The 27,416-nt window shown below is 45.6% G+C and overlaps 1 protein-coding gene across 1 annotated transcript; it reads left to right on the forward strand.

The window, feature by feature from the left end:
• Nucleotides 1–97: 97 nt before the first annotated feature.
• Nucleotides 98–22,833, forward strand: tbx5a (T-box transcription factor 5a). Its single transcript, XM_063211249.1, has 8 exons — nucleotides 98–241; nucleotides 1,035–1,129; nucleotides 3,857–3,976; nucleotides 5,342–5,489; nucleotides 10,811–10,963; nucleotides 15,826–15,917; nucleotides 20,317–20,549; nucleotides 22,051–22,833. The coding sequence occupies exons 1-8, from the start codon at nucleotides 98–100 to the stop codon at nucleotides 22,722–22,724; spliced, it is 1,659 nt and encodes a 552-aa protein (XP_063067319.1). The 3' UTR covers nucleotides 22,725–22,833.
• The last annotated feature ends 4,583 nt before the right edge of the window (nucleotides 22,834–27,416 follow it).

A 27,416-nucleotide genomic window follows, 5' to 3' on the forward strand; every position in this document is an offset into this window, starting at 1 on the left:
ATGGTTAATGGTGGAAAATGGCAAGCTTGTTGTTGACTGTTGTTGACGGTTTTAACCTGATCTGACAGTTGGAGGAGCGTTCACGGACCCTCGCGACATGGCGGACACCGAGGAAGCGTTTGGCCTCCAAAATTCGCCCTCGGAAACAGATTCCAAGGATGCACACACGGAAAGTAAGCCGGAGAAACAAAATGGAACTTCAAGCAAATCTCCGTCTTCACAGACAACATACATTCAACAGGTAAGGCCCTTACAACCCACAAGGCTTCCCCGTCTTTAACTGTAAACAAGCTCGTATGAGCTAAGAGGAATACCCCCTTCGCATTACGGTTTGCAATGTTCAACGGTATGTTTTTTTTTTACTATTCTCGTTTGTCTTGCTCGCCCACTGTGTTGCTTCGATGTACTGTGAAATGTGATATGGTATAGGCCTATTTATATATTTATGGTACGCATAAATGGCATATAAGTCGGCCTACTCTTGTTCTTGTCAGGCTAGGCCTACGATGTCCCACAGCACAAAGCTGCCACGGTCTATTCATGATAAACAGCTGGCTTATTGGAAATGTGTAGGCATTATAGCTGTGTTATAAACACTTGGGCATATAAGGTTTGATGTTTTCTGACTTCACATGTTCATAATTTTCAAGATATAGGCCTTTATGTCCTGTATTGTTATTTGAGTGAAATATATTCCTATGCCAGTAGGCTAGGCTATAGGCCTAATGTTAGGCATAGCCTACGTTCTGTTAAAAGTATATCAAATAACCTCTTCCCCCATGCAATTCATAGCTTACTTGGTAACTTTTATTATTATTTTTCTTTAATAACTGAGATAACCAGTCAAATCCTTAAGCTCTTTTATTTTTGATTGTGTGTGTTTTTGTTTAGGACCTGTTTTGTTTGTAGCCAATTTGTTTTTGTGCGTTTATCACGAATTCAGCCATAATGTGACATAGCCTGCAGGCTATTCCTATGAATTAAGTGGGTTTCATATTTAAGGATTTATTTATTTTTTTTATTTTTTTTTGAAGGGCATGGAAGGCATCAAGGTCTACTTGCATGAGCGGGAGTTGTGGATGAAATTCTACGAGGTGGGCACGGAGATGATCATCACCAAAGCCGGGAGGTAAGATGTGGTGTTGTCCTCGGGGTAACGTCATTGATGCCATGTGGGTTGCCTTTAGGCTAAGGCCTACGTTTGTTATTTCTGCCATGACAGCCCTTAAGGTCACACTATGGCTGCTCCTACCATGGGTCTATGCAGGCCTACAGGACGTTGCTGCGGTCGCATAGGCCTATGAATGTGTCTGCAGGCCTCCGTCTCTTTCTTCTGCATGTAGCTAATCGGAAACGCAAAACGTAGCCTTGATTTGGGTGACCTGTGTGCGTTGAAAGTAATACTTGACATCTCCAACAAATATAATCTTGTTATAAATATCACAAACCTTTGTCCTTCTGTTAAAATGTGTTTCTGGTGACTTGTAGAGTGATAGGCCCTAATTGTAAACATTGTAAACTAGGTGGTGGAAGTCTGGCATTATTCCTCTCAGGTGTGTGTAGCCTATTTTGGGAAATATCCCTCAATTCGATAAACATAAGTTATGCGAGGGCCCTGGACAGTTTTACTCTGGAGTAATTGAAAGCTGACTTGGTATGACTGTTGTGAATGTCATTTACTGAATGCCTGCATTGCGATGCCGATCTCTGTTTATGCAGTAGGCTATTAAAATTATGTCAGTGGCAGAGAGATGGACCATTACAGTAACAATATGCGCGTGTGTGTGTGTGTGTGTGTGTGTGTGTGTGAGAGAGAGAGAGAGAGAGAGAGAGAGAGAGAGAGAGAGAGAGAGAGAGAGAGACGCGCGCGCAATGCCACCTGACTGTCCCACGGCCTGGGATTATCGCCTGGTAAAAGTGGCGCCTGTGTAGTGAATTTTGTTGACAATGAATTACCGAGTATGCAGTTGGCGAGACAGGTCTGTGTAAATGCTCAGACTGCACGGTTAGCTGTTAATTCTGCTTAGCCATGGCTAACAGGCCTTGTGCAACACAAACAGTCCTAGACAGTTTTAAACATCCTCTCTCTGTCTTGACGGATTTTTCGAGCTGTGGACTGAATCGAGGAGTGCGTAGGCCTACGTAGGCCGGCTACAGAGTGAAGACGGTTTGTGTGCTTCTGGAGAATTGTGGTGGTGTCTGGTACGCATGCGAACCCTCACATCGTATTCTTATTGCTGCTTTGATAAGCACATTTATCTCAACCATAATCTTTATTACAAGCTGATCTGTACGTGTTTGTTTTGTCATGTAAATTCTGAAGTCTCCAGACGTTAAAACAAAGGCCTATAGGCCTATGTCCACAATTAGGGCTGCGTTTTACAGATAGACTATATGTAGCCTAATATTGAACCTTGTGCGTGTGTGTGAGAGAGGGGGAGTGTATGTGTGCCTGTGTGTAAGACAGTTTGTGTGTGTGTGTGTGTGTGTGTGTGTGTGTGTGTGTGTGTGTGTGTGTGTGTGTGTGTGTGTGTGTGTGTGTGTGTGTGTGTGTGTGTGTGTGTGAATGAGATTGTGTGTGTGTGTGTGTGTGTGTGTGTGTGTGTGTGTGTGTGTGTGTGTGTGTGTGTGTGTGTGTGTGTGTGTGTGTGTGTTTCTTTCTCCCTTTCGTAAACCTTGGCTTAGAATGACTGTCCGTGCTCATGTTACCAATTTGTCTCGTGGACCTGGGGTATTTATTATTCATTAGATGTGTGTCTTATAGCCATTCAGTGCGAGCTGTCACTCAGAGGCTGTGGTGATACGTAGTATGTGCTCGCTCACACACTGCATAAAGCAGCCTTTCAATCCGGTTACATTCTTGCTCAGTGTTAATGCGACGCACAATATCCATATTCCATCGTGTCGACCAAACCCTGGTCTGCTGTAATGCACAGCTTGTGCTGCCTGTTTTAGAAGGCTCACATGTGCCCTGTTTTTTAGACTGCTTCGAGGAGCTTTCTGAAGATAGCGACGCGACTGAGAAAGCATGCAGATCTTTGGAAAATAATATTTGCATCTGTGCGCACGCAAAATAGAAAATAAAAATAAAAACTATTAGCACCAGGGCGCATTTGGCTATCTTACCTGCTGTCAGTTGGGTTGTGCAAGCTAATGTAAACTCAACAATACACATAGGTTTTTGTAGTAGGCCTATACGAATCACCAGAACAGATGCCCCTTCTATTTTTTTTATCGTTGGGGGAAAACAAACATTATCAAGATGAACATTTGCACAAAGGCTATGCGCATTTAATGTTTGGCTGCCTAAGGTTTTTTGACGTGATCATTCGTTTTAATAAGTAGGAAAGGAAATGGGGCGACATTCGCCCAGTTATAATTGGAGCATTATGACGGTTACATCTAATGCATAGTAAGTTATCTAATTGAAATTCGTAGCACCATAACCAGTTGTGTTATTACCACTTTTTTTCTCAGAAATAGTGGGCAATACCAGTCAGGCCATCCTAGTAGGCAGCAGGGTGGCACATAGTTAGATGCCACTCGGAGATCTTCAAGCCCTAAAGCCTATTTGTTTGTTTTGGTCAGAAAATGCTATGATGCACTGTGATTATTTTATTCAGATGTTTGGAAAGGAACGTGTTAGCCAGTGACGTTATTTTTAAAAATCATGGTGGATTGCCTAAATTACATTTGACCAAAGTTTTGTGCAAAAAAAAGCTTGCAATAGCATGAAAAAGGTCGACTTTGTGACTAATATTTATGTTGGCATATGCTCAGTCTTACATCACAGTCCTTGCGATGCAATAATATTTCTTATTAATATTTGTTTTCCTTATTTTTCTTCTATCTGTAGGCGAATGTTCCCCAGTTTTAAAGTCAAAGTGACTGGACTGAACCCCAAAACGAAATATATCCTTCTGATGGATGTCGTGCCTGCAGATGATCATCGCTATAAATTCGCCGATAATAAATGGTTAGTATGGCAATGCCTTCTACTACATGTGCTAAATGTTAACTTTAAACTGCTAGAAACAAACTGCATATTTCTTTTAATGTCACAATTGTACTCGTTATTCAAAGGCTGTCAGATTTACATCAATTGCGTCCTCTTGTTATGCGCAGCGTTGTATTGTCATGTGGTGTCAATTTGGAAGCTGTTATAGGCTACTTGGTTCTGTTATCTGTATTTTTATCGTGAACAATGAACTTTGTTTAATACTTAGAGTAGCCGAGAATCCTCTAAAACTTGGAAAGATGTAGCCTATTGTGGAAGACATAAAATGGCCTGTTACAAAGACAAGTTAGTTATGCTTAGACAGTTAGGCTACATTTTAAAAGGCCATAGTAGGCCTAAATGCTTGAAAATAATGGTATAGGCCTATATTATTTTCTAGATGGATGGCATAACATAATGTAAAAAGGCCCATGGTTATCAGCGTGTAGGCTAAGCAGTGTGTAACCTCACGGGGAGGGGAGGTGAGAGGGAGATGGAGTCGCAAAGTGGGAATTCTTGGCTAGTGTAGACAAACCTAGCCTAAATAAAGGCGAAGGTCCTCATTTTTGTCAGATGAAAAAGAGCAGAAGTGCAGGGATCCAAGACCTCTTCGCACTTCTCTTTGGCGTTTGTGCTCGCTGCTGCTTGCGGTTGTGGAAGGCTTTGCCCACGGGCCACTGGCTCCAGTCTGTAACCTTGTCCCGCCGCACGGTCTTGGGGTCAGTGGCTTTGAATGGGCGTGTGTTTGGTCAGGATGCACCCGCCAATTGATAACAACCGTCCCTGTGTAGCACTAATCAGTCTTGGGATCAAACATTGCCGTGGAAGCTTATATAACAAAGTGACTTTTCAGACCCTACATCTGAATATTAGCCAAGCAGCTAATCTTACAAATTCGTTGTTGCGCGCTCGCATAGGCCTACTCTCCCTCACGCGCACACACTCACGCACGTGCTTTTGCCTCTTGGGCATAAATTGTGTTCAGCCGAACTATTGCCAAATCTCTGTCGCTGTGGTGTTGGTGCAACCACGGACACCCTGACCGAATATATTTTGTCTACACCTTCAATCGCCTCAGGCGCGTGTTCAAAGTGGACTCACGGACATAGTGAGCTATTCATTTTAATTCTTGAAAATGTGCCCGTGCATTTAAAAAAATGTATAGGCCTCTCAGCAACAACGAATAGTTGGTTATTTTAATGGATTTTAAGCGTCTTACAGAGTTTGTTTCTTGCACGCTGTTGCTTTCTGGCTGCCAAATTAATGGTGACCGTTAGGCTGTTAGGCCTGGGTGACAAAGAAGTGAGCTAAAAATGTTAACATGATTTCTGTGCTGTGGTTTAGGTCGGTCACGGGGAAAGCAGAGCCCGCGATGCCGGGTAGGTTGTACGTGCACCCGGATTCCCCCGCCACCGGGGCCCACTGGATGAGGCAGCTCGTGTCTTTTCAAAAGTTGAAGCTAACTAATAATCACCTCGACCCCTTTGGACACGTAAGTCTACCCTGGTTTATTTTTTAATTCATTAAATCTTAAATTCTAGGGTCAGCGTTTTTGTAAGATTTTTTAAACCAGCAGATGAGATGATTGGTGCTATTTCAAGGACAGGTTTTGTCCCTTTTTTCATATAGTATTGGTTAAGAACTGTTGGTTTATTTGTTGGAAAAATATATTATTTTCGTAAATACATGCCTTATTTAGTAGCCTAAATAGAGCCATGTCATATTTGACTCGTTTAAACCATTTATAAATAGCCTGGGGCACCAGTTTGTTGTAGGCCTGTTAATTTGGGGAAATGGACTGAGTATTTCAGTCAAAAGTATACTTCTTTGGCCAACTAGCTGTACATCCATGGTAGGTCACTTGTCTTCAGCAGAAGGTTATAGTTGTAATCCATTGTTGAGGTTTACAATTTTTACAGAAGTGCAGTCAGTGCATAGTTGAATTGAATGGTCTCTCTTGTTATACAGAAGACACTATTTAATAGAAAACACCAAGACTGGAGCTATTGTATGTGAAGGCCTACAGACAGTCAGATGCAGTGATGAACTATGCATGCAAACAACAGTAGACTATGTGACCAATCAGAGGCAGTAATACTGTGAGTGACCAGAGGCATTAATACTGTGAGGACACAGAACAGGAAGTGGTGTGCACTATCTCAAATTAATGCCGTTTATGAAAGAACTGGCTGGACATCCAAAAGTGAGCCCAATCCTACCCCTTCCACCACCCAAGGCCCACCCCATACTTTTAGCAGCTCTCGGGCCCGGCAAAAGAGCCCATAATGACAGATTCAGCAACAGTGTGTCCCGCTCTGGTTTTCGTTATGGGCCCATTACTTATGAGCGGCTTGATTTGCATGCTAGCTATAAAGCCGGAGCTGACAGAGCGAGCGCACCGCAACGAGCCCGCTCTTAAGCAGTCGGCTGATTGATCCTCGCTGCCTGGCCTTGCTCAGCTCCGCTCTGTACAGCATAGAGAGCCCGACGGCAGCCATCTTGCTCTTAAATATGGCTTCCCACACTGTGCAGCTTGGTGCAGTGAAGTGGGCTTTGCCCACTATGTTGTGCTGTGCAGCAGGGTGAGGCTTTGCTGTGTAATGGCGTGCACTGGGCTTTGCTATGCTCTGTTATGGTGGGCTATGCATTACATTGCAGCGTGCTTTGTTGTGCAGTGCAGTGCAGTGCAGGGCAGTGCGCTTGACTATGCTATGTTGTGCTCTGTAGTGTGAAGCTGGGCTGTGCAATCCAGTGTGCTTTGCTCTGATGTGTGTAGTCTGTGGTGTAAAGAGCATGCTTTGTTTTGCTTTGCTAAGCCCTTCTGGACTGTTCCCTGCCATGACATGCTGTGCTTCCTTTCCGTGCTGTTCCTTTCCGTGCTGTACTGTGTTATGCCACAGCTAAATACTGATCAGAGCCCAGCATTGGGTAGTAATGGTTCGGCTGGGTCCGATGGCGCTTGTTGTGCTGCCAAGCCCCAGCTGGCAGGACGGAACCAGAGCCAGCGTCAGCCCGGAATGTGAGCAAGCAGGCAAGCGGTGTTGTACATTTCTTGGCCCGAGTGGCATTTTGATTGGTTGCAGTGGTTCTTGACTTACGCCCCCTCTGTACACACACAGTCTCTCTCTCTCTCACTCTCTCTCTCTCACACACACACACACACACACACATACACACACACAAACACACATACACAGACACACATGCTCACATACTCACTCTTTCATACACACACACTCTCGCTCACACACACACACACACACACACACACCATTTCAATCCACCCGCCCACCTCCTATCCCAAATGGTGCCCCTCTTTCCCTCCCCGCCCACCCCCCTGCCCAATTCCCCCCCTCCTTCCTTCGAGCCTACCCTGGGATTCCAAAACGCGGCCCTGCTTCTCCACCGAAATAACAATCTGTCGACTTGTTGTTCCAGGTGGTTGAAATAATTTTGATGGCTATTTATAATTACTAGATTTTTTTCTCGGGACACGACAGCTCCACAGACTGTTTCGAGTTAAGAAAACATAAAAACAAGCACACGCATTAGAAATCCATTTTAATTAATGGCATACACACATCAAAACGCAAAAGCTAAAACAGACAAAGCTTAAAAATAATGGGAGGAAAAAAGGGCTTTTTTTGTCCTTTTAAAAAACGGCACACCCCACAAAAGCTACTAAGTGCTGAAGAGCTGTACGGATGGTGGCCTAGAGTAGGCCTCTCCTCTCTTTTCCTCCTCTCCTCTCCTTGTCTATCCTCTCCTCCTCTACGCTCTTCTCCACATCTCCTCTTCTCTCCTGTCCACTCCACTCATCTTCTCTCCACTCCTCTTCTCTTCTCTCTCCTTTCCACTCCTCTCCTCCTGTCCCATCCTACTGTCCTCTTTTCTATTCTGATCTCCTCTCATCTTCTGTCCACTCCTCTCCTGTCTGCAAATAATAACATTTCCATTTAAGTGTTTTGATATTGACTACACTCTCACACCAGGCCAAAGAGCATCCCTTTGATCACACACACTGACACACACTCACATGCACAGATGCACGCACGCGCTCACACACACACTGGCCGCCACATCCGTCATCCCTTCAATAGGGCTGCTCACGCATTCTTTCCCACAGCCGACTGATGTTTTGGGGGCCGTACACTGCTCCGCTCCGCTCTCCTCTCCCTCTCTGCACCGCGCTACACCGCACTGCACTGGGGCGGCTCCGCGCGAGTGGCGAGCTTTGGATAACTGTGCTTCAAACTGTTTATGCTTCCATGGCAGTGGGAGATGAGCAATCGGCGGGGGTATACAAAGCCCGCTGCTCTGTGCCGCTGCACCCAGTCTGTGATGTCGGAACATGAAAGCAGGGAGGGCGACCGCGCGAGACCCCGAGGTCATCCCTCACTATCATCAAGAACTATCACCGCACCGCACCGCACAGCACAGCATAGCATAGCATAGCATAGCATAGCATAGCCAGCCTGGGATAGACTGGGAGCATCTGCTGCGCACTGGGCTGGGATAGGGTAGAATACTTGGAGGAGAGGATAGAGGCTGTGTGTGTGTGTGTAAAAATTGATGTGTGTGTGTGTGTGTGTGTGTGTAAAAATTGATGTGTGTGTGTGTGTGTGGGGGGGGGGGGGGGGGCAACAGGGCACATAAGCAGCAGACCAGTACTCCAGACTGACTGGGTGGTCCCCCACACCACCAACACCAGCTCGACCTCCACCATAACCACCACCAACAACAACCACCACCCCCCTTCACCACACACGCACACACACACACACACACACACACACACACACACACACACACACACACACACACGCAACCAATCACTACCACATACCCTAAACCCACCCCACCCCTTCCCCCCAACTTATTTTTTTAAACTGCATATACCATCAGCATTTCCTAGAGCATGCTGGGTAAAAGGCTGTGTGATGGGCAAGTATCAGGTCGGGAGGGTGGATGCATGCAGGTGTGTGTGTGTGTGTGTGTGTGGGGGGAGGGGGGGTATAAAGTGAAAACTCTTACAGTGTGGAGAGGGAAACACCCGTGTGTGTGTGTGTGTGTGTGTGTGTGTGTGTGTGCAGAATGCTGCATGTGGAGAGGTGTAGAGAGCGAGAGATGTGGTGAATATGTGGCCATTTGGACACGGCGACTGTTCCCATCGCCTATGATTCACAGAGTGGCTGTGTGTGTGTGTGTGTGTGTGTGTGTGTGTGTGTGTGTGTGTGTGTGTGTGTGTGTGTGTGTGTGTGTGTGTGTGTGTGTGTGTGTGTGACAAACCGTTAAGACATGGACCTGTTGGAAAGGGACTAGGCTAGCAAGGCTAAGTCTGAAGAGAGAGCCTGGAGAATGGGCCTTTGGCTATAATATGCTAACTGACACAACACTAGCAGGCTCACTGCAACAACCTGATTCCCCTCTACTCCCCATTCATTGACTTCACTAACTGACTACTCATTACACAAATTTGCTTACCTCACAACACCACAAGCAGGAGCCATGGGCCCGGTGGCCGAGGACCACCACCTCACCTTGGGTTGACCCTCTGAAAAACACATTAAAAGAATACTTGATTTCCTGCCTGCTTACAAGCAAAGAGGATTAGGGTCTTTAGACTGCCTGCCTGAGATGCTAGCTACTAGCCAGAGGCACACTAGGCTACTGACCCAAAGAGTGAGAGAGGAGGCTAGCTAGGCGCTAGCTGGATGGGAATTGTGCCTGTCTGTCCCCCAGTTGCCCTCTCTGAGACTAAACCAGGGTGGACAGACAGATGCTTACTACCAGGCTATCCTACTACAGTGGTGATGTCACAGGGCATAGGGAGGTCAGCGCTGCTCTTGTTGTCATGATGCTGAAGGCTATTATTGATTTGTAGGCTAAATCTATCCTATAAATGGATCATAGAGTTTAACAGTGAAAAAACGAATAGGCCTAAGAAAAAAAATCATGATTGATCTGTGATTTGCAGACATTTGCTGAAATGTATTATTTAGCCTATTATTAAAAAATAAATAAATAAATAAATACAAAACTCATATCTATTGCTAAACGGGATTGACGTAGATCAGATACAGACGCGCAATGGCCCTCATTTGAGATCCCGCAGGGGCGGAAAAACTGTTTTGTTATCTCTACGCTTTAGTGGACTTAATGAAATTAAAACCCATGAGGTTGTTCACGGCTGATGTCCGTGACTCCCGAGTACGTCGGAACAATTAAACCAGGCCAGCGGATGAGAGGGGCCTCGCTCGCGACAGGGGCGCGGGGGCCAAGTTCAACTAAATGCACAGCGTCTGTGTGTCGCCAGGGCTGCGCGCGGTACAGTGGCTTCGCGGGCCGTGCACAAAATAGGTCAGGAGAGGTCAGAGAGGAGGCAGGAAAAGAGAAAGGTGTTTTGATACGGCCGAGTGACATGGAAAATAAGGGCCAGTCCGACGCAACGCTGTGGAAAAGCTGTTGATTTTGATCTTTCTTCTCCCGCAGCAGTATGTTTGATGCTGGTCAGAAAGCTTGGATGCTGTGCATGCAGACCACGTCGTGTTCGGCCATGGTCGTTCCGGAAAAAGTTGTTATCGTAAAGTGTGAAACCTTAACTAGGATACTCACCTGCCATTGATCTGAAGGCAGATCTGAAGGGCCTCATGTCATCATAAGCAACGCGCGGCACAGAGTTCACTTTTTATTTTCTCTTTGATGCAATTGTGTTTGCACAGTGAGGTCTCCACAAATAGGGTCTAACATTTAAATGCAGGTTCAAACGAATGCATTTACCCAATGTTAACAGTTCTATTCTTTCTCTTGCAGATCATTCTGAATTCTATGCACAAGTACCAACCCAGAATTCACATCGTGAAAGCAGACGAGAACAATGGCTTCGGATCCAAAAACACAGCCTTCTGCACGCATGTGTTCCCAGAAACAGCCTTCATTGCAGTCACGTCTTACCAAAATCACAAGGTGAGGCAGCGGAATAGCATTTCTTTATAACCTGCCGACAGTCTGAAACGGGCAAAGTGCATGCTTGCTTTCTAAAATAGGCCTACACAAGTAGGGGGCCTATGTAGGCCTATCCCGTACACAGGTGTAGGCCATTACTCACAAATGCCCATTTTTTCTTTCCATTATGATTTAATGAAGCACCGAGTAAAGTTTATGGCTTTCTCAAAAACGGAAAGGTTAGACAGCTTACGTGGGGGCATTCTGTCTTGGCAAACTTATAATTGCCTATTTTCAAATCAATAGTTGGAAATTACTTTTTGTGTTCGATAATGGAGTCTGCCGAATGGGTTTAATAAGGTTTTGAAATAATGAGGGCAGGTCTACGGTAAATGCTTACTGTTTACACACACGCAATGCGAGTAGGTCTTGTGCCCATAGAGCACCCGCTGCCCGTCTCGTGCCTGACAGTCACTGATAGCATGGCTACCCGCTCACTGACACATGTCAACGCTCCTGGGCCCAGAAACCGCACGAGCGATAACCGAGCGCAGCCGCCATCCGCAGGGACCCTTCAGACGGTTCACTCAATGACGCGGGGTTTTCACTCAATGCCTCCCTGCCTGTTTCATTTTTTTCTTTCTTTCATTAATCGTAAGCAGATTCAAGTGGCGGCTTAGCACTGAAATGAGCAATTGAAAGGGGTTGTGGGGAAACTGCCTGTTTGCGCATATGTTGTGGCAGAGGCTATTCCCGGGGTTTACAGAGTATATTTGATATTGGAAATCATAGGCCTATTGCTGTTCAATTACCAGGCATCCCACTTGTAAAACATTAACAAACTGTAAAGGTTTGTGTTAATTGAATCGCGCGCCTGCGCCCTTCCAGGAATGTTTAAACGAAAAGTAGGCCTATTCACTTAGCGCGAGTAACTTCGTTTAAATAGGCTACAGAACCCCAGCATTAGCCTACAACAACTTCCTTAAATGAAAGTGTGTGTGTGTGTGTGTGTGTGTGTGTGTGTGTGTGTGTGTGTGTGTGTGTGTGTGTTGGGGGGGGGGGGTCACTGGAATATATGCAATATTGTTTTCACGTTATTCAGACAAAACGCGCGCAATATGGCTAATGATTTTCTTAAACATTTATAAAGTGGTGCTCCGTTTTTCACAAGGAGAAAATGGTTCAACTGACTAAACAGTTTGTGTTTTCAGGGTGTTTAAACTGCGAAATCACATCTACATTATTTTCTGCTTCCTACTTGAAATGGAAAGAGTTTAAATTCTCTTCAGTTGGGACTGGGGAATGTTTTGCAAGTTGTGAGGTTGTTCCGGTTGTAGGGTCTAGGTAATGGCATTTTAGTCTTACACAACAAATGGAATTAGGCCTTTACAAACTGTAGTCTGCACAAGGTCACTTTTGCCTGAAGACTTTGATAAAGAAGCTAAAGGCGGTGGCGAATTTGATCATTTACGCGCCCTACATTTAAAGATATAATCATAATATGCTTGGTATTTAGTATTTACCTGATGGGCACCACTCAGTGGTAGGCCTATAACGAAATGCACATTTTCCTATATATTAATTGGCAGAGATGAGACTTCTCGAGATAAATCTAGATCTCTCACACATTGTGGACTGCACGACGTTGCTTTTTGTTTGATGTTCAATATAAAATGATTTTTTTAATGAACTGTTATCCACGGATCTTAATTTTAAGCAAATGTCTATTAGCCTACTTGTGTGAAGCTTCATGTAATAGCACAAAAAGTCTATTGGCAGCAGGCCTGTATTTTGGGGGTAGGCTATTTGTTTTTATCACCGAGGAAAGAATAAGCCTATGAGATTGTAGGCCTACCTAGCCTAGAAGTTTCTGAAAACACATTGAAATGTGAAAACGAAGGCCTGGCGAATAATATGCCGTTACAACCGTTTAACGCGCGGTTACGCCATCATTGAATTTTGGCGCATCTTATGCCAACCGTTTAAGTGTTTCTAAAGATGATCAGAATATAAACAGCTGCAAATTTCTTATTTCACCTGTTGCAGAGTTGGCCTTAAGGCTGTTGGGTGTGTTCAGAAGGCTATGACTGAGGAATTAGCAAGAGGTCTGTGTGGAGTGTTGCCTTAAAATTCCTTCTCGTGAATGGCTAAATTATCCCTAAATATTATTTTGCCCTGCCATAGGCAACCATGCAAATAGCCCGTGTCTGTTTCACATCCGCGCTTTAACTATGTCGCTGTCAAGTTTTTAATGTGCGACTGCATGGGAGGAGGGCGCGGGAGGGGGCGAATACCGCTAATTCCTCCTTAGCCAATCAAAATTCTCTGTTGCGCAGAACAGGATATGCACAGAGCTGCCACTCACAACGAGTCATGAATTATTAGAAAGGGCACATTTGACATTGACCAAAACTCTGGATAATTGTCCTTTTCAGGTGTTATTGGCAGTAGAGGAAGAAGGAAAGCTTAGACAATGATTGAACTAAGTCTGACAGCCCTTCCGAAATCCCCTCTACAAATGAACTAAAATGTGTTCGTTTTTATTTTTAGTTTAGTATAATCAGCTCCTCGCAGTACGCAGAAACAAGATCATGCCTGCAATAAGCATTCGGGTATGGATAATCATTGACCCAATAACCAACAACTTTATGCTCATTGATCCAAACAATATTGATCTCAGAAAAGCACAGGAGAGCATTGGATTTGGCACTCATCAATATCGTTCGTCGGAATATTTCTTGTGACTAAATTAAATGATAAACTAACCTATTAAACGTTTAACAGCTGAAGTAAATCTGAAGTAATTTTGGGTAGCTATATAGCTCACGAGTCATGCCCTTGTGAAAGTGACTGCCATCAGTTTTGACTCCTTATCTTATCTTCAAAACACGGTTGATTATGTCGCTCTCCATAACCGTCGTCTGAGATATTTAAAACTGCTTAATCTAAAGTCAAAAGTGAAAGTAAACGCCCAAGTTTCTGATTGAAAAGCGTGATGTATTACATTTTAAATGCTAATACAATTCCAGGAACTCATGTTGCGCGTTAATAAATCAATTAGTATTGGTTTTGGAGGCTACTTTATCTTTTTTTAAATAACAAATCGTGGAAATCTGGTACGGTACACCAGTGCGTAATAGTAGCCTATGGTCAGTTAAATAAGTGATTGGTAGCTAGTTTAAACAATATATTATATGTACAGAAATTAGTCTCTGAGATTATCAACAAAAGACCTGCCCTAGATGTTCGTGGACCATCTACAGGACACCGGACTGACTTTGGTGCGTGCCAAAAGCGCGTGCGTTTACGAGAGCCGTGAGATGAGCGCGAGGTATTTTACAAGGTTTGGGTGAAAGTGAGAGCCAGAGCGCAAGTTGACGTCGTGTTGGGAAACACACCACACTCGCCAACTAATTACCTGCCAAGTTACGCGTGCCTGAAGGAGGGGATATCCTCGCGCTGGCTGTGACTTAAAATACTGTACTAGTCTCTTTACACGCGCCCTGGTTTCATCATATCCCGCTGGTGGACGCAGCCTTTAACGTGTATCCTAATCCCTCGACCTGAAATATAGCCGCGGGGTGATGTGTGTTTTCATGGAAATATTTGCAATGGCCTTCATACGAATAAGGAACATGTATTTAAATTGGCTTGAAATTGTTATTTGTGTTTTCATTTGGTTAGTCTGGTGCTTTATTTAGTTTGTAGTGCGTCATTGCTATGCTCCTTTCTGCTCTTTTAAATCGTGAATTGTCTGTTTTTAACAGCAACTCTGATCGATGCTTTTTTCCCCATAACTGCTAGAAATGCAAAGTAGGTTTTGTTACTTTGTTTTAACCTCTCCCATCTCCTTGAAGTATTTTTGACGCCTATCCCCACTGAGATGAAGTTGGATAGAGTTCTGTGGACAGGGCTTTATAACCAACTTTGAAGAACGCGCAAATGCATATTCAACTGTGGAGAATACGCATTGGACCCTGACAAATGCACCCTCTATTTTTAATCTAAGAAACGTCACAGTCATAAAATCTAGATAGTCCTGATTCTATATAATAATGCATGAGGCCCTTGTGCTTGCAGCACAGGAGAGATGTCTTACTTATAACTTCTGGAATTAATAAAAACGTTGAAGATTTCAAATTACCCCCATTATTTTAAAAAGGCAATGCTTTTCACATAGCCTATGTAATTATTGTAATTTTAATTAATGAAGTTGTGTTGTGTGTCAATTAACATTGTGAAGCAACAGATACAATGCCCCTGATTTAGCCTACTCTTTTACACATTTACTGTTTGTAAATGCATTATTAGAACAATGTTGCATTTTATGGTTTAAAAAAATCTTGTGTGGAGTGTAGTGTGGTATGGAATTAATGATTTATTATTTTCCTAATATTGTAATTAGTTATTTGCTTTACAATCCATATCATGAAGGCATGGAAGACGGAAAACCCGATGCTGAATTATTTTCCGCTATACAATAAAGTGTTTAATCAAAAGGGCTTCATGTACTAATAAAGGCACACAAGTATGTTTCCTCCTTAGTTGAACACCCAGAAATATGTGTGTGCCACCAGTAGGCAGAATTACATTATATTTTATAATTGAATGCCCTTTCTTGTCATTAAACATACAGTATGTATAATGAGAATTATACATATAATGACATTGCTGGGGTGAATTTCTCAAAACCAAAGTTGCTTACTACATTAGCTACTTTGTTGTTTTCAATGCATTTTCCCATTGGCAACTGCCGAAGTTGCTAACAGGCTAGCAACTTCTCTTTTGAGAAACTCCCCCCTGAATTGAAGGGGATTGAATATTGTTTAAATATAAATATAATGACACTAGTCTTCCCTGCATCCCTGCATGCCTGCGTGCAGATCACCCAGTTGAAGATCGAGAACAACCCGTTTGCCAAGGGCTTCCGTGGGAGTGACGACATGGAGCTGCACAGGATGTCACGCATGCAGAGGTAAGCACTGCACACTCTCTAACACTCACTCTTAGGACAAGTCCTCTCCTCTCCATCTCTCTTTCTCTCTTTCTCTCTCTCTCTATCTCTCTCTCCAGAGGTGAGCATGCTCCAATGCTCACTTTTACGCACAAGCAGTCTTTCCCCTCATCTGTGGGCATGGCTTAGAGCACACCCCCTTCAGAACCCACTCACCTATTGACATGCAGAGGAAGGCTAATGTCCGGCCATGGCACAAGCCCCCCTTTTCTTCTGAAGTAGGCACACATGTGAGTCTCTCTCTCTTTCTCTTTCTCCTCTCTTCTCTCTCCCCCCTCCCCTCTGTCACTTTAAAGCAGTGTTTCCCAACCAGGGGTACGTGTACCACTAGGGGTACGCGAGCACACTGCAGGGGGTACTTGGAAAGATGTTATTATTATAACAAATGTATGGAGCAGTCACATCAGGACAGAGAAAGCGATATAAAACGTTAATTAGGGGGTACTCATGTCACAACTAAGAGGTTTAGGGGGTACGCGAGACAAAAAAGGTTGGGAAACACTGCTTTAAAGGACGGCATGTGAGGCCTCTTTTTTTCTCACCTGTTGTCACGGAGAGGAGAGGAGAGGAGAGGAGAGGAGAGGAGAGCAGAAGAGAGGAGAGGAGAGGAGAGGAGAGGAGAGGAGAGGAGAGAAGAGAAGAGAGGAGAGGAGAGGAGAGGAGAGGAGAGGTGGGCATGGTAAGCATGAGGCCCTGGCACAAGCCCCCTTCTCTTCCTCTCATGGCCAGACGGGCCGCTCGTCATGACAATATGGTGCCGCCATAATGTTTGTCCACAAATGTATCCACCAGCTGGCTGCACTAGGGGTGGGCGATATGGCAAAAATGTTGTATCACGATTCTTTAACATGAAATCACGATATCGATTTTTTATCACGATCTTCCATCCAAAAAATAAAAACAACAAAAAACAACTTTCATATACTTGCAATTTGTAATTTGCAGTCAATAAAATGTTAACACACTGATGATACTCTCATAAAGTGTACAAGTGGAATACAATAATGTAAAGAATAAAGTGAAGACAACAACACAAGTGAGAAAACGTCACTCTGATACTGATAATAAACATCTTCACTGCAAGACGATCTATACGATTTCTCCACTTTGGCAGATTCGAGACGATATTTTACTCAATATCGCGATTCACGATATAATATCGTCATATCGCCCACCCCTAGGCTGCACTAACCACCACTACCACCACCACTGTAGACCTCCCTAGAAAGCCGGAAACACATGCATCATGGGTCTTGTGCTCACATGCTCCAGAGTCTCCTCCACGCACATATGCACATGTAGGCATGGCTTCACTGTCACAAAGAGACCTCCTTAGGAAACAAAAGCATCATCAGTCACATGCTCTTGCACACGCAGTGGAACACTGTCCCACATGCTTTCCTGGAAGCGGAAATAGATGAGAGAGAGAGAGAAAGAGAGAGAGAGAGAGAGAGAGAGAGAGAAAAGAGAAAGAGAGAAAAGAGAGAGAGAGAGAAAAGAGAGAGAGAGAGAGGCTGTTGCTAAATCAGCCGTCTCGTTGACGTACGTTGCCAGTGCTGGCTGAGAGGAGTGGAAGGCATCCAGTCCTGACGTGGAGAGGAGACGCGCTGGCCTGCCTTGCCGATAAGAGTGGGGTCAAAGGACAGGAGAGGACAAGAGCACAGCACTACCCTCCTCCTGCACCACTCTCCACAACCATATGGACAGGAGAGGACAAGAGCACAGCACTACCCTCCTCCTGCACCGCTCTCCACAACCATATGGACAGGAGAGGACAAGAGCACAGCACTACCCTCCTCCTGCACCGCTCTCCACAACCATATGGACAGGAGAGGACAAGAGCACAGCACTACCCTCCTCCTGCACCGCTCTCCACAACCATATGGACAGCTTGCTGCCTAAGAGCCTTGATGTCCATTCAGATATACAGTGCAGTGCAGTGCAGTCATTGCTGCTCACAACCCATCAGTGTCAATAGGTTAATCAGCTAAGTATGGAGCGTAGCACAAGCCATGGGTGGCGATATGGAGGGGGATGGGCGAATATGCTCTCCCTCCCATTTCTAAAGAGTGTAAATTGTTCCTGCAGGAAAATACTGTAAACTATTTGAAATTCACCTTTGGCTAAGGCCCGCCCTAAAATATATTCAGACTTAAGATTCACCAAAAAAAACACGTTTGTTCCACCCCCCAATCGTGACATCAGGGGTATAGTAGTAAGTAACTATGGTTTTGAGAAACACACCCCTGATCTGCACTAATGCATGCAGTGAATTACAAGGCTAATGTGCTTTTTATTTATCTCATTTTAGATGAGAGCAGACATTAGACATGTTTTATTCATCCCTGAGGAAATGAATGATTTTTATGTGAGGTGGGGTCAGACGAGACAGCAGTTCCCTGTTGTCCCGTCCTGCGATGCATGCAGAAGGCTCCTGTGATGTAAGTGTAACTTCTTAACTGTCTTGAATGCTGGCCAGGCTTTTAAGCATGGCTGCATGCTTTCGTGGTTGTGCTGGCCCTGTAGTACCCCCTACACACACACACACACACACACACGCACACACGCACACACCTCAACCAAGAAACCTTCCATGGTAACATCCTAGTGTGGGTTGAATGGAAGGGAGATGTATGGGAATTGGTCCTCTCTGTGTGTGTGTGTGTGTGTGTGTGTGTGTGTGTGTGTGTGTGTGTGTGTGTGTGTGTGTGTGTGTGTGTGTGTGTGTGTGTGTGTGTGTGTGTGTGTGTGTGGGCGTACATAGTGGGAAAAGAGGGTCTGATCAATCCCCCTGAAACCAGCCAACGAGCGAGCGGGGGACGTTCAATCGGGCCGCCTGGTCCCTTTGCCGGTACCAAAACCACATGGCTCCAGCCTCTGATAGGCCAAAGCCAGATGACTCAGGTCTGTGATTGGACAAAACCATATGGCCGCGGTCGATGATTGGCTCCAGATGATGGGGGGCCATGGCTCACATCCATGCCGTGTGGAAAAACACTTTTTCAAAGCATAAAATCTGGTCTATGGCCCACACCTCAGCCAGCTGAGCTGCACAGCCTATAGCATGCTGGAACTATAATGATAGAAACAAGCAAGAGAGGAAGAGAGAGAATCAAAGATATCTCTCTCTCTCTCTCTCTCTCTCTCTCTCTCTCTCACTCTCTCTCTCTCCCTTGCTTCTCTCTTTCTGTCTCTCTCCCTCACTCATTCCACCCTAGAAATGTGCTAGTGTGACAAATGTCCACCCACAGTGACAGGCTTCTCATTGGCTCTGTAAAGACAGCAGCTGAGAGTGGCTCCGTCCCTCTGTTTGTTGCTACGCACATGACACTACTGTGTCTGCATGGGGACCAAAACACACAACTGTTGTTGTTGTTCCCTCCTGACGTGAACTGTTTGTATGTGAAGAAGACAGCTTTAAATGGATTCCCCAGGCCAGGTGATGATGCGGACGGCTGCTGTAGAGCCATACATCAGCTAAAGTGTCCTCCTGTGATGTAAGATGTGTCCATGCTGCGCTGGTGAAAGGAGCCCTCTACCACCTCTTCTCTCTCTCTCTCTCTCTCTCTCTCTCTCTCTCTCTCTCTCTCTCTCTCTGAGACAAGCCAGGCACAGGCTCTCTCTTAACGCAGCCCTGTGGCCACAGCAGGTCTGGACCTGGTTAAACCCCCAGGTCTGCGGAGGCCTCTTTGCAAAACCAGGTCACTTGTGCGAAAAGAAGAAGAAACAGAAGAAGAAAAATTGGGGTTGGAAAAGAAGACAAAAGAGAGGGGCTGCCGGAAAAAAAATCAAAGAAAGAGGGAAAACGTGCAGAGATGTTCATGAATCACTTAAGAGTCGTGTGTATATCTATCCTCATCTGTGCTCGAAGGGCAGCCTACGGGGCCCTAACTGCTGGGGTCCAAAGGGGCTGTGTGTTCCGTGTTCCGTCTTCTCTGTTCCATGTTCTCTGTTCCGTGTGTTCTGTGTGCCAGTGCTACATGTGGTTAGTTGCTTTTCAGGATGCCTGAGATGTGTGGATGACAGATCATGTAAACGCTAAACATCGGTCTTGTAAAAGGATGCAAACACAGGTGGTGGGGCTGAGGGGAACTTTTGATTTCTGGGCTTTTATGTGGCCATGGTTTCTGATGTTAGAACGATATAACTTGCTTGATTTTAACCTTGGAGATGACAATGTTTGAACAAAAAGTTCTTTCTTTCCTCTCTTCCTCTCTCTACATCCCCTCCCTCTGCCCATCTCTTCATCTTGCATCCATCCATCCATCTCTATCTCTACCCATCTCTCATCCACCTCTCCTCTATCTCTCCTCTACCTATCTCCTCATCTATCCGTCCATCCCTCCGTTGCTCTCGGCAGCACTAAGGAGTACCCGGTGGTCCCGCGCAGCACGGTCCGCCAGAGGGTGGGCACCAGCCAGAGTCCCTTCAGCGGGGAGGTGCAGGCCCTGGGTGGGGCCAGCGGCATGGGGGCCTCGGCGTACCCCTGCGAAAACGGCGTCAGCAGCACCTCCCAGGACCTCCTGCCCCAGTCGGGCTCCTACCCCCTGCCACACGAGCACGGGCAGGACTACCACTGCATCAAGAGGAAAGGTGAGCCCCCCTCTTGACATCCTGGTCTTCTCTTCCTCCTCTTCAAGTCCAGCAAACCACAACAGTATAGTGCTTACTCCAAGTTCACAGTATGTTATACTAGCATCTCTATGCAAACGGCAAAAATCCTCAGATCAGAGTAACTGCGCGAATAGACCAGGCGCAATGCGATTCAAGCGACAGAGTGCAGCAGCAAGCGATACAAGCGATTGAGGAGACTAGAGTATGTCCGGACAGGCAGAAGGCAAAGCATTCAAGCATTCCCATTGGCTTTGGTCACTGACCTCTATACAGTCATTGGCTGTCGCGGCTTGTCGCCGAATCGCGTCATAGAAAGTTGAAAAGATTTCAACTTCAAACTGTCGCGCTCGTCTCGCAAATCGCTCTAGTCTCCAGAATCGCTTTTGTCGCGCGACTCAATACAAAGTCAATTACTTCCGTCGCTCGCCTCGCTCAGATCGCCGCTGGTGTATTTCTGCGGTTAAGAGTTCTTGCAGGACCCTTCATATTTCCAGTAATGGGGCTGTTCATGTTGCCTATGTGATTTTAACGTTGGGACTGTTTGGTTGTGGTAGAGTCCTTTATGCGTCTCTTCTGTTGTTGTAGGGCTACCTCCAGCAGCAAGGAAACCACATTGCATTCCCATAACTTTGGAAAACTCATAATATTGTTCATGCCGGTTAGGCTGGCTGTTTTCTCTAGGGGAGCACAGTTGTAGACTCTGGGTGCATTCCAATATGCGACCTTGCGTCCTCCACTTGTGCTTGTGGCCTCGCCCCGCCTCCTGGCCCCTCCTCCGTGGAGAAAACAAATAAGTTTCCCCGCTGTCAGCCTAGCCATAACAATTTTTGGGGGACTATTCTTCATTCACCATCCACTTTGCAAATGAGAAAATGTCTTTACAACTGAGCTTTTGTGAGATATTGAAATATAATGCTGTTGTCAGTGATGTCATCATGACATATTACTTCCTGGTACAAGGTCACATATTGAAACGCACCCCCTGTGTCTGTGTCTGTGTCTGTGTGTGTGTGCGCACGCATGCGTGTGTGCGTGTACGTGTCGGCCATTCTTCTGTTGCTTCTTTTATCTGTGGTGGAGCGCAAGACTGCCCATCTCGTGTCTTATCACCCAGCAGTGCAGAGGTCCACATTGCAGAGTGTAGGGGGTCAGACGGGAATGCTAAGGGCAAGGCGCTATCTCCACTGCCACTACTGGGAGTACATAGCAGCGTGCTTGTTAATGAGCTCTTACTTCAACTCCCCATCCCTGTTCAGCGTAATGTTATGGTCTGCAAATTTTAGATTTTTGGAACTGGCTGATATCATAGAAGTTACTCACTCTCCTCTTTCTTTCTCTGTCTCCGTCTCTCTCTCTCTGTCTCCGTCTCTCTCTCTCTCTCTCTCTCTCTCTCTCTCTCTCTCTCTCTCTCTCTCTCTCTCTCTATCTATCTTTTTCTGCTTCTCTGTCTCTCTCTCTCTCTCTCCCATCCCCCCAATAGTAGAGGACGACTGCCACACTGGTGACCACTCCTACAAGAAGGCGTACATGGAGAGCTCGTCCAGCGAGGAGGACCATTACTACCGACCCGTCAGCTACTCCCAGTCCCTGGGCCTGGCGGGTGCCGGTGCCGGCCCCTACCGGACCGAGGCGGGCCAGCGGCAGGCCTGCATGTACGCCAGCGCCAGCCAGGGGGCCGAGCCCGTGCCCAGCCTGGAGGACATCAGCTGCAACACCTGGGCGGGCGTCTCGCCCTACAGCAGCTGCTCGGTGGGTATGCAGCCCATGGACCGGCTGCCCTACCACCAGCACTTCTCGGCCCACTTCGCCTCGGGCCCGCTGGTGTCGCGGCTGAGCGGGGTGACGGGCCACGCCTCCCCCGGCCTGGCCGACGCCCACGTGCCCATGTACCAGGGCTCCATGGGGCCCCACCACCAGACTCTGGGGGCCGTGCGGCAGTGCAGTCCGGGGGCGCCCAGTGGGCCAGGGGTCGGCGTCGGCGTCGGGGTGACCACGGCAGCGGGGCTTCAGTCGCCAGGGGGCGGGGCTCCCGGTCTCCAGGGTAACGAGTACTCGCTGTACTCGCATGGCATCCCGCGCACCACGCTCTCGCCGCACCAGTACCACGCGGTGCACAGCGTCAGTATCATGCCCGACTGGAGCGACGGCAGCTAACCTGGCCAGGGAGAGGGCTGCCCGCGACGCGGATGAGGGGAGAAGAGGAAGAAAAAAAGGAAGAAGAGGAGGAGAGGACATGATGGACTTGTGTTGAGGAGATAAGGCGGAGTCAGGGTCGCTAAAAGAGTTTTATATTTATCTTGCGTTACTCGGAGAAGACGTGAACTGTGCACATCACAAACACTGACGTGAGTGTCTGAGACTTCGAGCCAATCGCTTCACGGAGACTTCACAGACTTCGCTGAAGCGGTGTGAAGTGGACATCTTCAAAAGATGATACCTGTTTTTTTGGACAGTCTGATTAGACTGTGGAGATTTCAAACTGAGTTTTTTCTTTCAGGTTTGAAAGACGGACGGATGGATGGATGGATATAGGCTCATCATGTCCATGTGTAAAGTACTTGTGTATAGTTACGCTATAAAGTGGAGGAAAAACAATTATGAGCTGTAAGCATCTCCTTCTTTTTTAAAGTGATGGGACAAACACAGGCTCATGGTTGCATCATTTAACTTTTTTTTTAACAAAAAAAACAATTTTTACATTCTATTTTTCATTTTTGTGTTGTGGTATGCTTTTGTTTTGTTTTTATTTTTTGTCTTTGTAATCTGCTAATATCAGAAGATTGATAGATGGGACATTGTTTTAAAAGAATTGTGTTGAAACCACCCTCATATTTCTATTGTTTTCCAAGGTTTTCTTTTTTTGTTGTTTGCTAATATGTGTTGCGTAAATGGTCAGATCGAAAGGACAATCACCAGCCAGAGGCGTCCAGCAGAGAGAGAGAGACACAGGAGTGCATTTCCCAAACCCATAGTGACTCACCATGTACTTTATTGCAATGCAGTGGCCCATTGCTAGCCAACGCTGCTAACTGGCAACTGCTCGCAGCTATCCACCTCTATACACCAGTTATACTGGCACCGCATTACTACTCTACATGTATAGTGGTATCCGGATAGCCGTTTGTGCTGTGGAGTCATATTAGTGGCGAGTGTTAACCACAACTAGTAAACCGAAAATTCTGTGAAAGTACAGCAATCATTGAAATGGGCGGGACTTAACAAGGTGGATGTTGGGAAATGCACCGTACTGTATACAGGTACTGTAGCTCCTCTTAGTCTGGGCCCGTCTGGTTGAAGCTCACAGATGCACTTATGCAGTTTAGGGAGTTCAGGTTCAGGACATACCTCACCTCATCCTCATGATGTAGCCTACCTGTACAGTGTAAGCAAGACTCATTCGACGATAGCTGCCAAGGCATCAGACCGATGACGTAGCAGCGATCCTTTACCCACAACATCACTTTAATCTTCTACTCCATATCCCTTCTTCACTCCACAGGGGGGGGGGGGGGTGACCAGAAACAGAGATCGACAGTCCGTCATATATAAAACAATACTCTATTTATTTCTATGGTGGTGTGTGTGTACGTTTGTGTATGTGTGCAGGTGTGTGCCTGAGTGGTTCGGTGGATGTGATGTGTTTTACGTACAGTGCGTACAAGCTGTGTGATCTATGCAGGTCTCTGTATGGTGTTCTCACCCTGCCTATAAGGTCCAGACCTGTCCCGCTCCGCTAGGCTCTCCTCTGCTCTGCTCTTCTCTTCTCCTCCACGGCTGTGCTGAAAGCATGACGGTAAACAGAGCGGCCTCATTACACCCACACATGCATTGATGCATGTTGTTGAACGCTTCTGTACAGTCGTGAGGAATAGCCTCCCCACCAGTGCTGTTTCTGATAGAGGTGCTTTTGTGACGTACTGAATGAAGCATGTAGGTACAGCTTGGACGTTTTTCAGGCCAGCTTCACATGACATGAATGTCCATTCCTTTCCACCCTGTATGCAGTACTAGTCATGGTACTTCCTTCAAAAGCATTGTTAAAAATTGAAAATTGAAAGGCAGGGACTTTAAACCATGTTCTTTTGGACTTACCTCATAAGATCTCTTGTACTGATGTACTTAGCAAGCCAAAGAACTCGAAGTGGTTCTATGTACGGTAACTTCGTCAATGGCTCTGGGAAAGCCACTTGAGACTCCGTCTTCAATGCGGTTTCTCCTGACTGCCTGAGACTGAGTCATAGACCCTTTCTCTGTTTACCCACAAGCTGATGCAGATCATGACATTTGTGCATAATAGAGTAAATATGCTAAATATGCTAAAATAAGATAAATATCTAATAAAGGCCCCTACTTCTGAAAGTGGAGGAGAAGAAGGCAACCATTCTTTAGATCACTAATGAATCTAAATCACCATTGACGAAACCATTTTTTGCAAATGCACAGAGAAGCAGAGGCAAGTTAAGAGTTTAAATAATTGTATCGCCTCCGAGTATTAGATTAATGTCATATTGCTGTTTGTGGGCAATGCAAACTAATATGACAGAACCACCCACCACCACCTGCAGCTCCAGGATTTCAAAACAGAACATATAGTACAAACTGGGGACTATCTTGTATTGGAAAAGGTTACTCTAAAACGCGTATAGTGCCAGATGTTTTTCATGTCTATAGTATTTATTTCCCCCTGTATCATAAAGCCTTTTCTATTTTTTATTTTATTTTTTATCAAAAACTATGCTTTTTTTGTTTACCCTCTTCTTTTTAGGTTCTGTCTAGCAGCGATGTTTTATTTTCTATTTTAGGTTTTTGTTTGTTTCCATCCTTGGACAAAGAGAACTCATGTTGACCTTGGACAAAAAGAACTCATGTGGACTTAGAAAGCAGAGCGCCAATTTGAATGGTTGTTTAATGAATATGAGATAAAGAGAAAAAAAAGAGAGAAGTGGTTTACTTTGCTGTAAATACAACACTAATGTACATAGGATACAGAATTGCAATAAATCTAAAACAACATCCTGAATGCTACTGTCCTCTGTCCCTTCTAAAGAGGAGTCTACCGTGGTGCTTGATGATATTGTTCGTTTTTTTAATTTGATGAACCCTTTACTGTCTGGACGGAACTCAAATAAAAACCAAAATAATTTTAATCTGTAATCCCCATCTGACGGACAGCCAGACTGGTGAGCATGTGTGTGCTGGTGCACGGACAGACACATAGGCTACTACACATGGGCATACACACACATTTAATCCTCGCGAGACTCCTCCCAGCCTTGGCTTGGTGTTCTTTCAGTGGTAAACAAGGTGGTTAATATGGGATAGTGAAAATGGGCGGTTAATATGCCACAGTCAGGCAAATTGACAGGTGAAGAACTGGACAGGAAATGATGGGGAGAGAGAAATAGTTCAGAGATGGGGAGAGAGAGAGAGAGAGAGAGAGAGAGAGAGAGAGAGAGAGAGAGTTCAGAGATGGGATATGACCCAGACGGGAGTTGAAATTGGGTCCCCATGGGCCTGCAAGTGGTGGATGGGTGTGCTACAGTCCCCACAGAAATGTGTAGTTAATATGGGGCAACATTGAACGAGGGTAGTTCATAGTGGTTAGTAGTGCACACGTGCAATTAATATGGTATTGCAAGTACCGAATGGTGTAGTGAGTATGGCGGATAGGGTATAGTGAAGATGTGGTATTGACTACGGGTATAATGTATATGGGGTTAGGTGTCTTCATTTTGCCACTGGTATCCTGTAGTCTTCACAGTATTAAATAAATTACTTCATGGTTTATACTGTAATTATAATTAAACTGATTTTAAATAGTTTACAAAACAGTTACTATAAGGCCTTTAATCCTACTTGGCTTGGGTGGATATTTCCAAACAGCGTTCATGGATACAATACTGATATGATGATAATGATATGTGACTATTATTACATCAACACTCTATGAAGAAAACAAATATGCAGAGCAGAAGCCAGAACCGAAACCGCAGCCGATTAATCTTGGTCTGCGCTAGCCAAAGTGTGCTATTTGGGGTTTTCTGTGTGCTGCTGGTCCCAGTGCAGCTGCCAGCTAATTGTCTCCATCATCTCACTGCTGGACAGAGAATCCCTTTAGATTACAGCGATGGGCTGTGCAGGCCAGGGAGAGACCCACCCACACAAAAACACACGAACACACAAACACACAGTACAGTACGGTATGGTGCACACAAACACTGGTACAAATACACAAATACACACACACACACGCGCACACATACACACACAGACACACACACACACACACACACACACACACACACACACACACACACACACACTGAAATATAAGCCTGCATATTTACTGAAAAAAGATGGTATGTACACAGACACACAGTAATACAGAGATGCATGTAATCTATAGTTGCATGACTTCACACACGTATATGAACACAAACATTTAAACAAACATGCACACACGTATGCATATATCCAAGTATGCACACACACACGCACGCATGCACGTACACGCATGTACACTCATGTACACGCTCTCACACACACACACACACACACACACACACACACACACACACACACACACACACACACACACACACACACACACACACACACACACACACATTTACATGTACACACACTCACTCTCTCATACAAACTCCCTCTGGTTGCCTCCATGTCATAAATCTGCAGTCAAGTGTGGGCCGCAGCTCTGCAGCAATTGTGCATGCGTGTGCGTGTGTAGATGCGTGTGCGTGTGTAGATGCGTGTGTGTGTGTGGATGCGTGTGCGTGTGTAGATGCGTGTGTGTGTGTGGATGCGTGTGTACGTGCGTGCGTGTGT

Source organism: Engraulis encrasicolus, chromosome 11 (assembly GCF_034702125.1).
Source record: "Engraulis encrasicolus isolate BLACKSEA-1 chromosome 11, IST_EnEncr_1.0, whole genome shotgun sequence".
Lineage (NCBI taxonomy): Eukaryota > Metazoa > Chordata > Actinopteri > Clupeiformes > Engraulidae > Engraulis > Engraulis encrasicolus.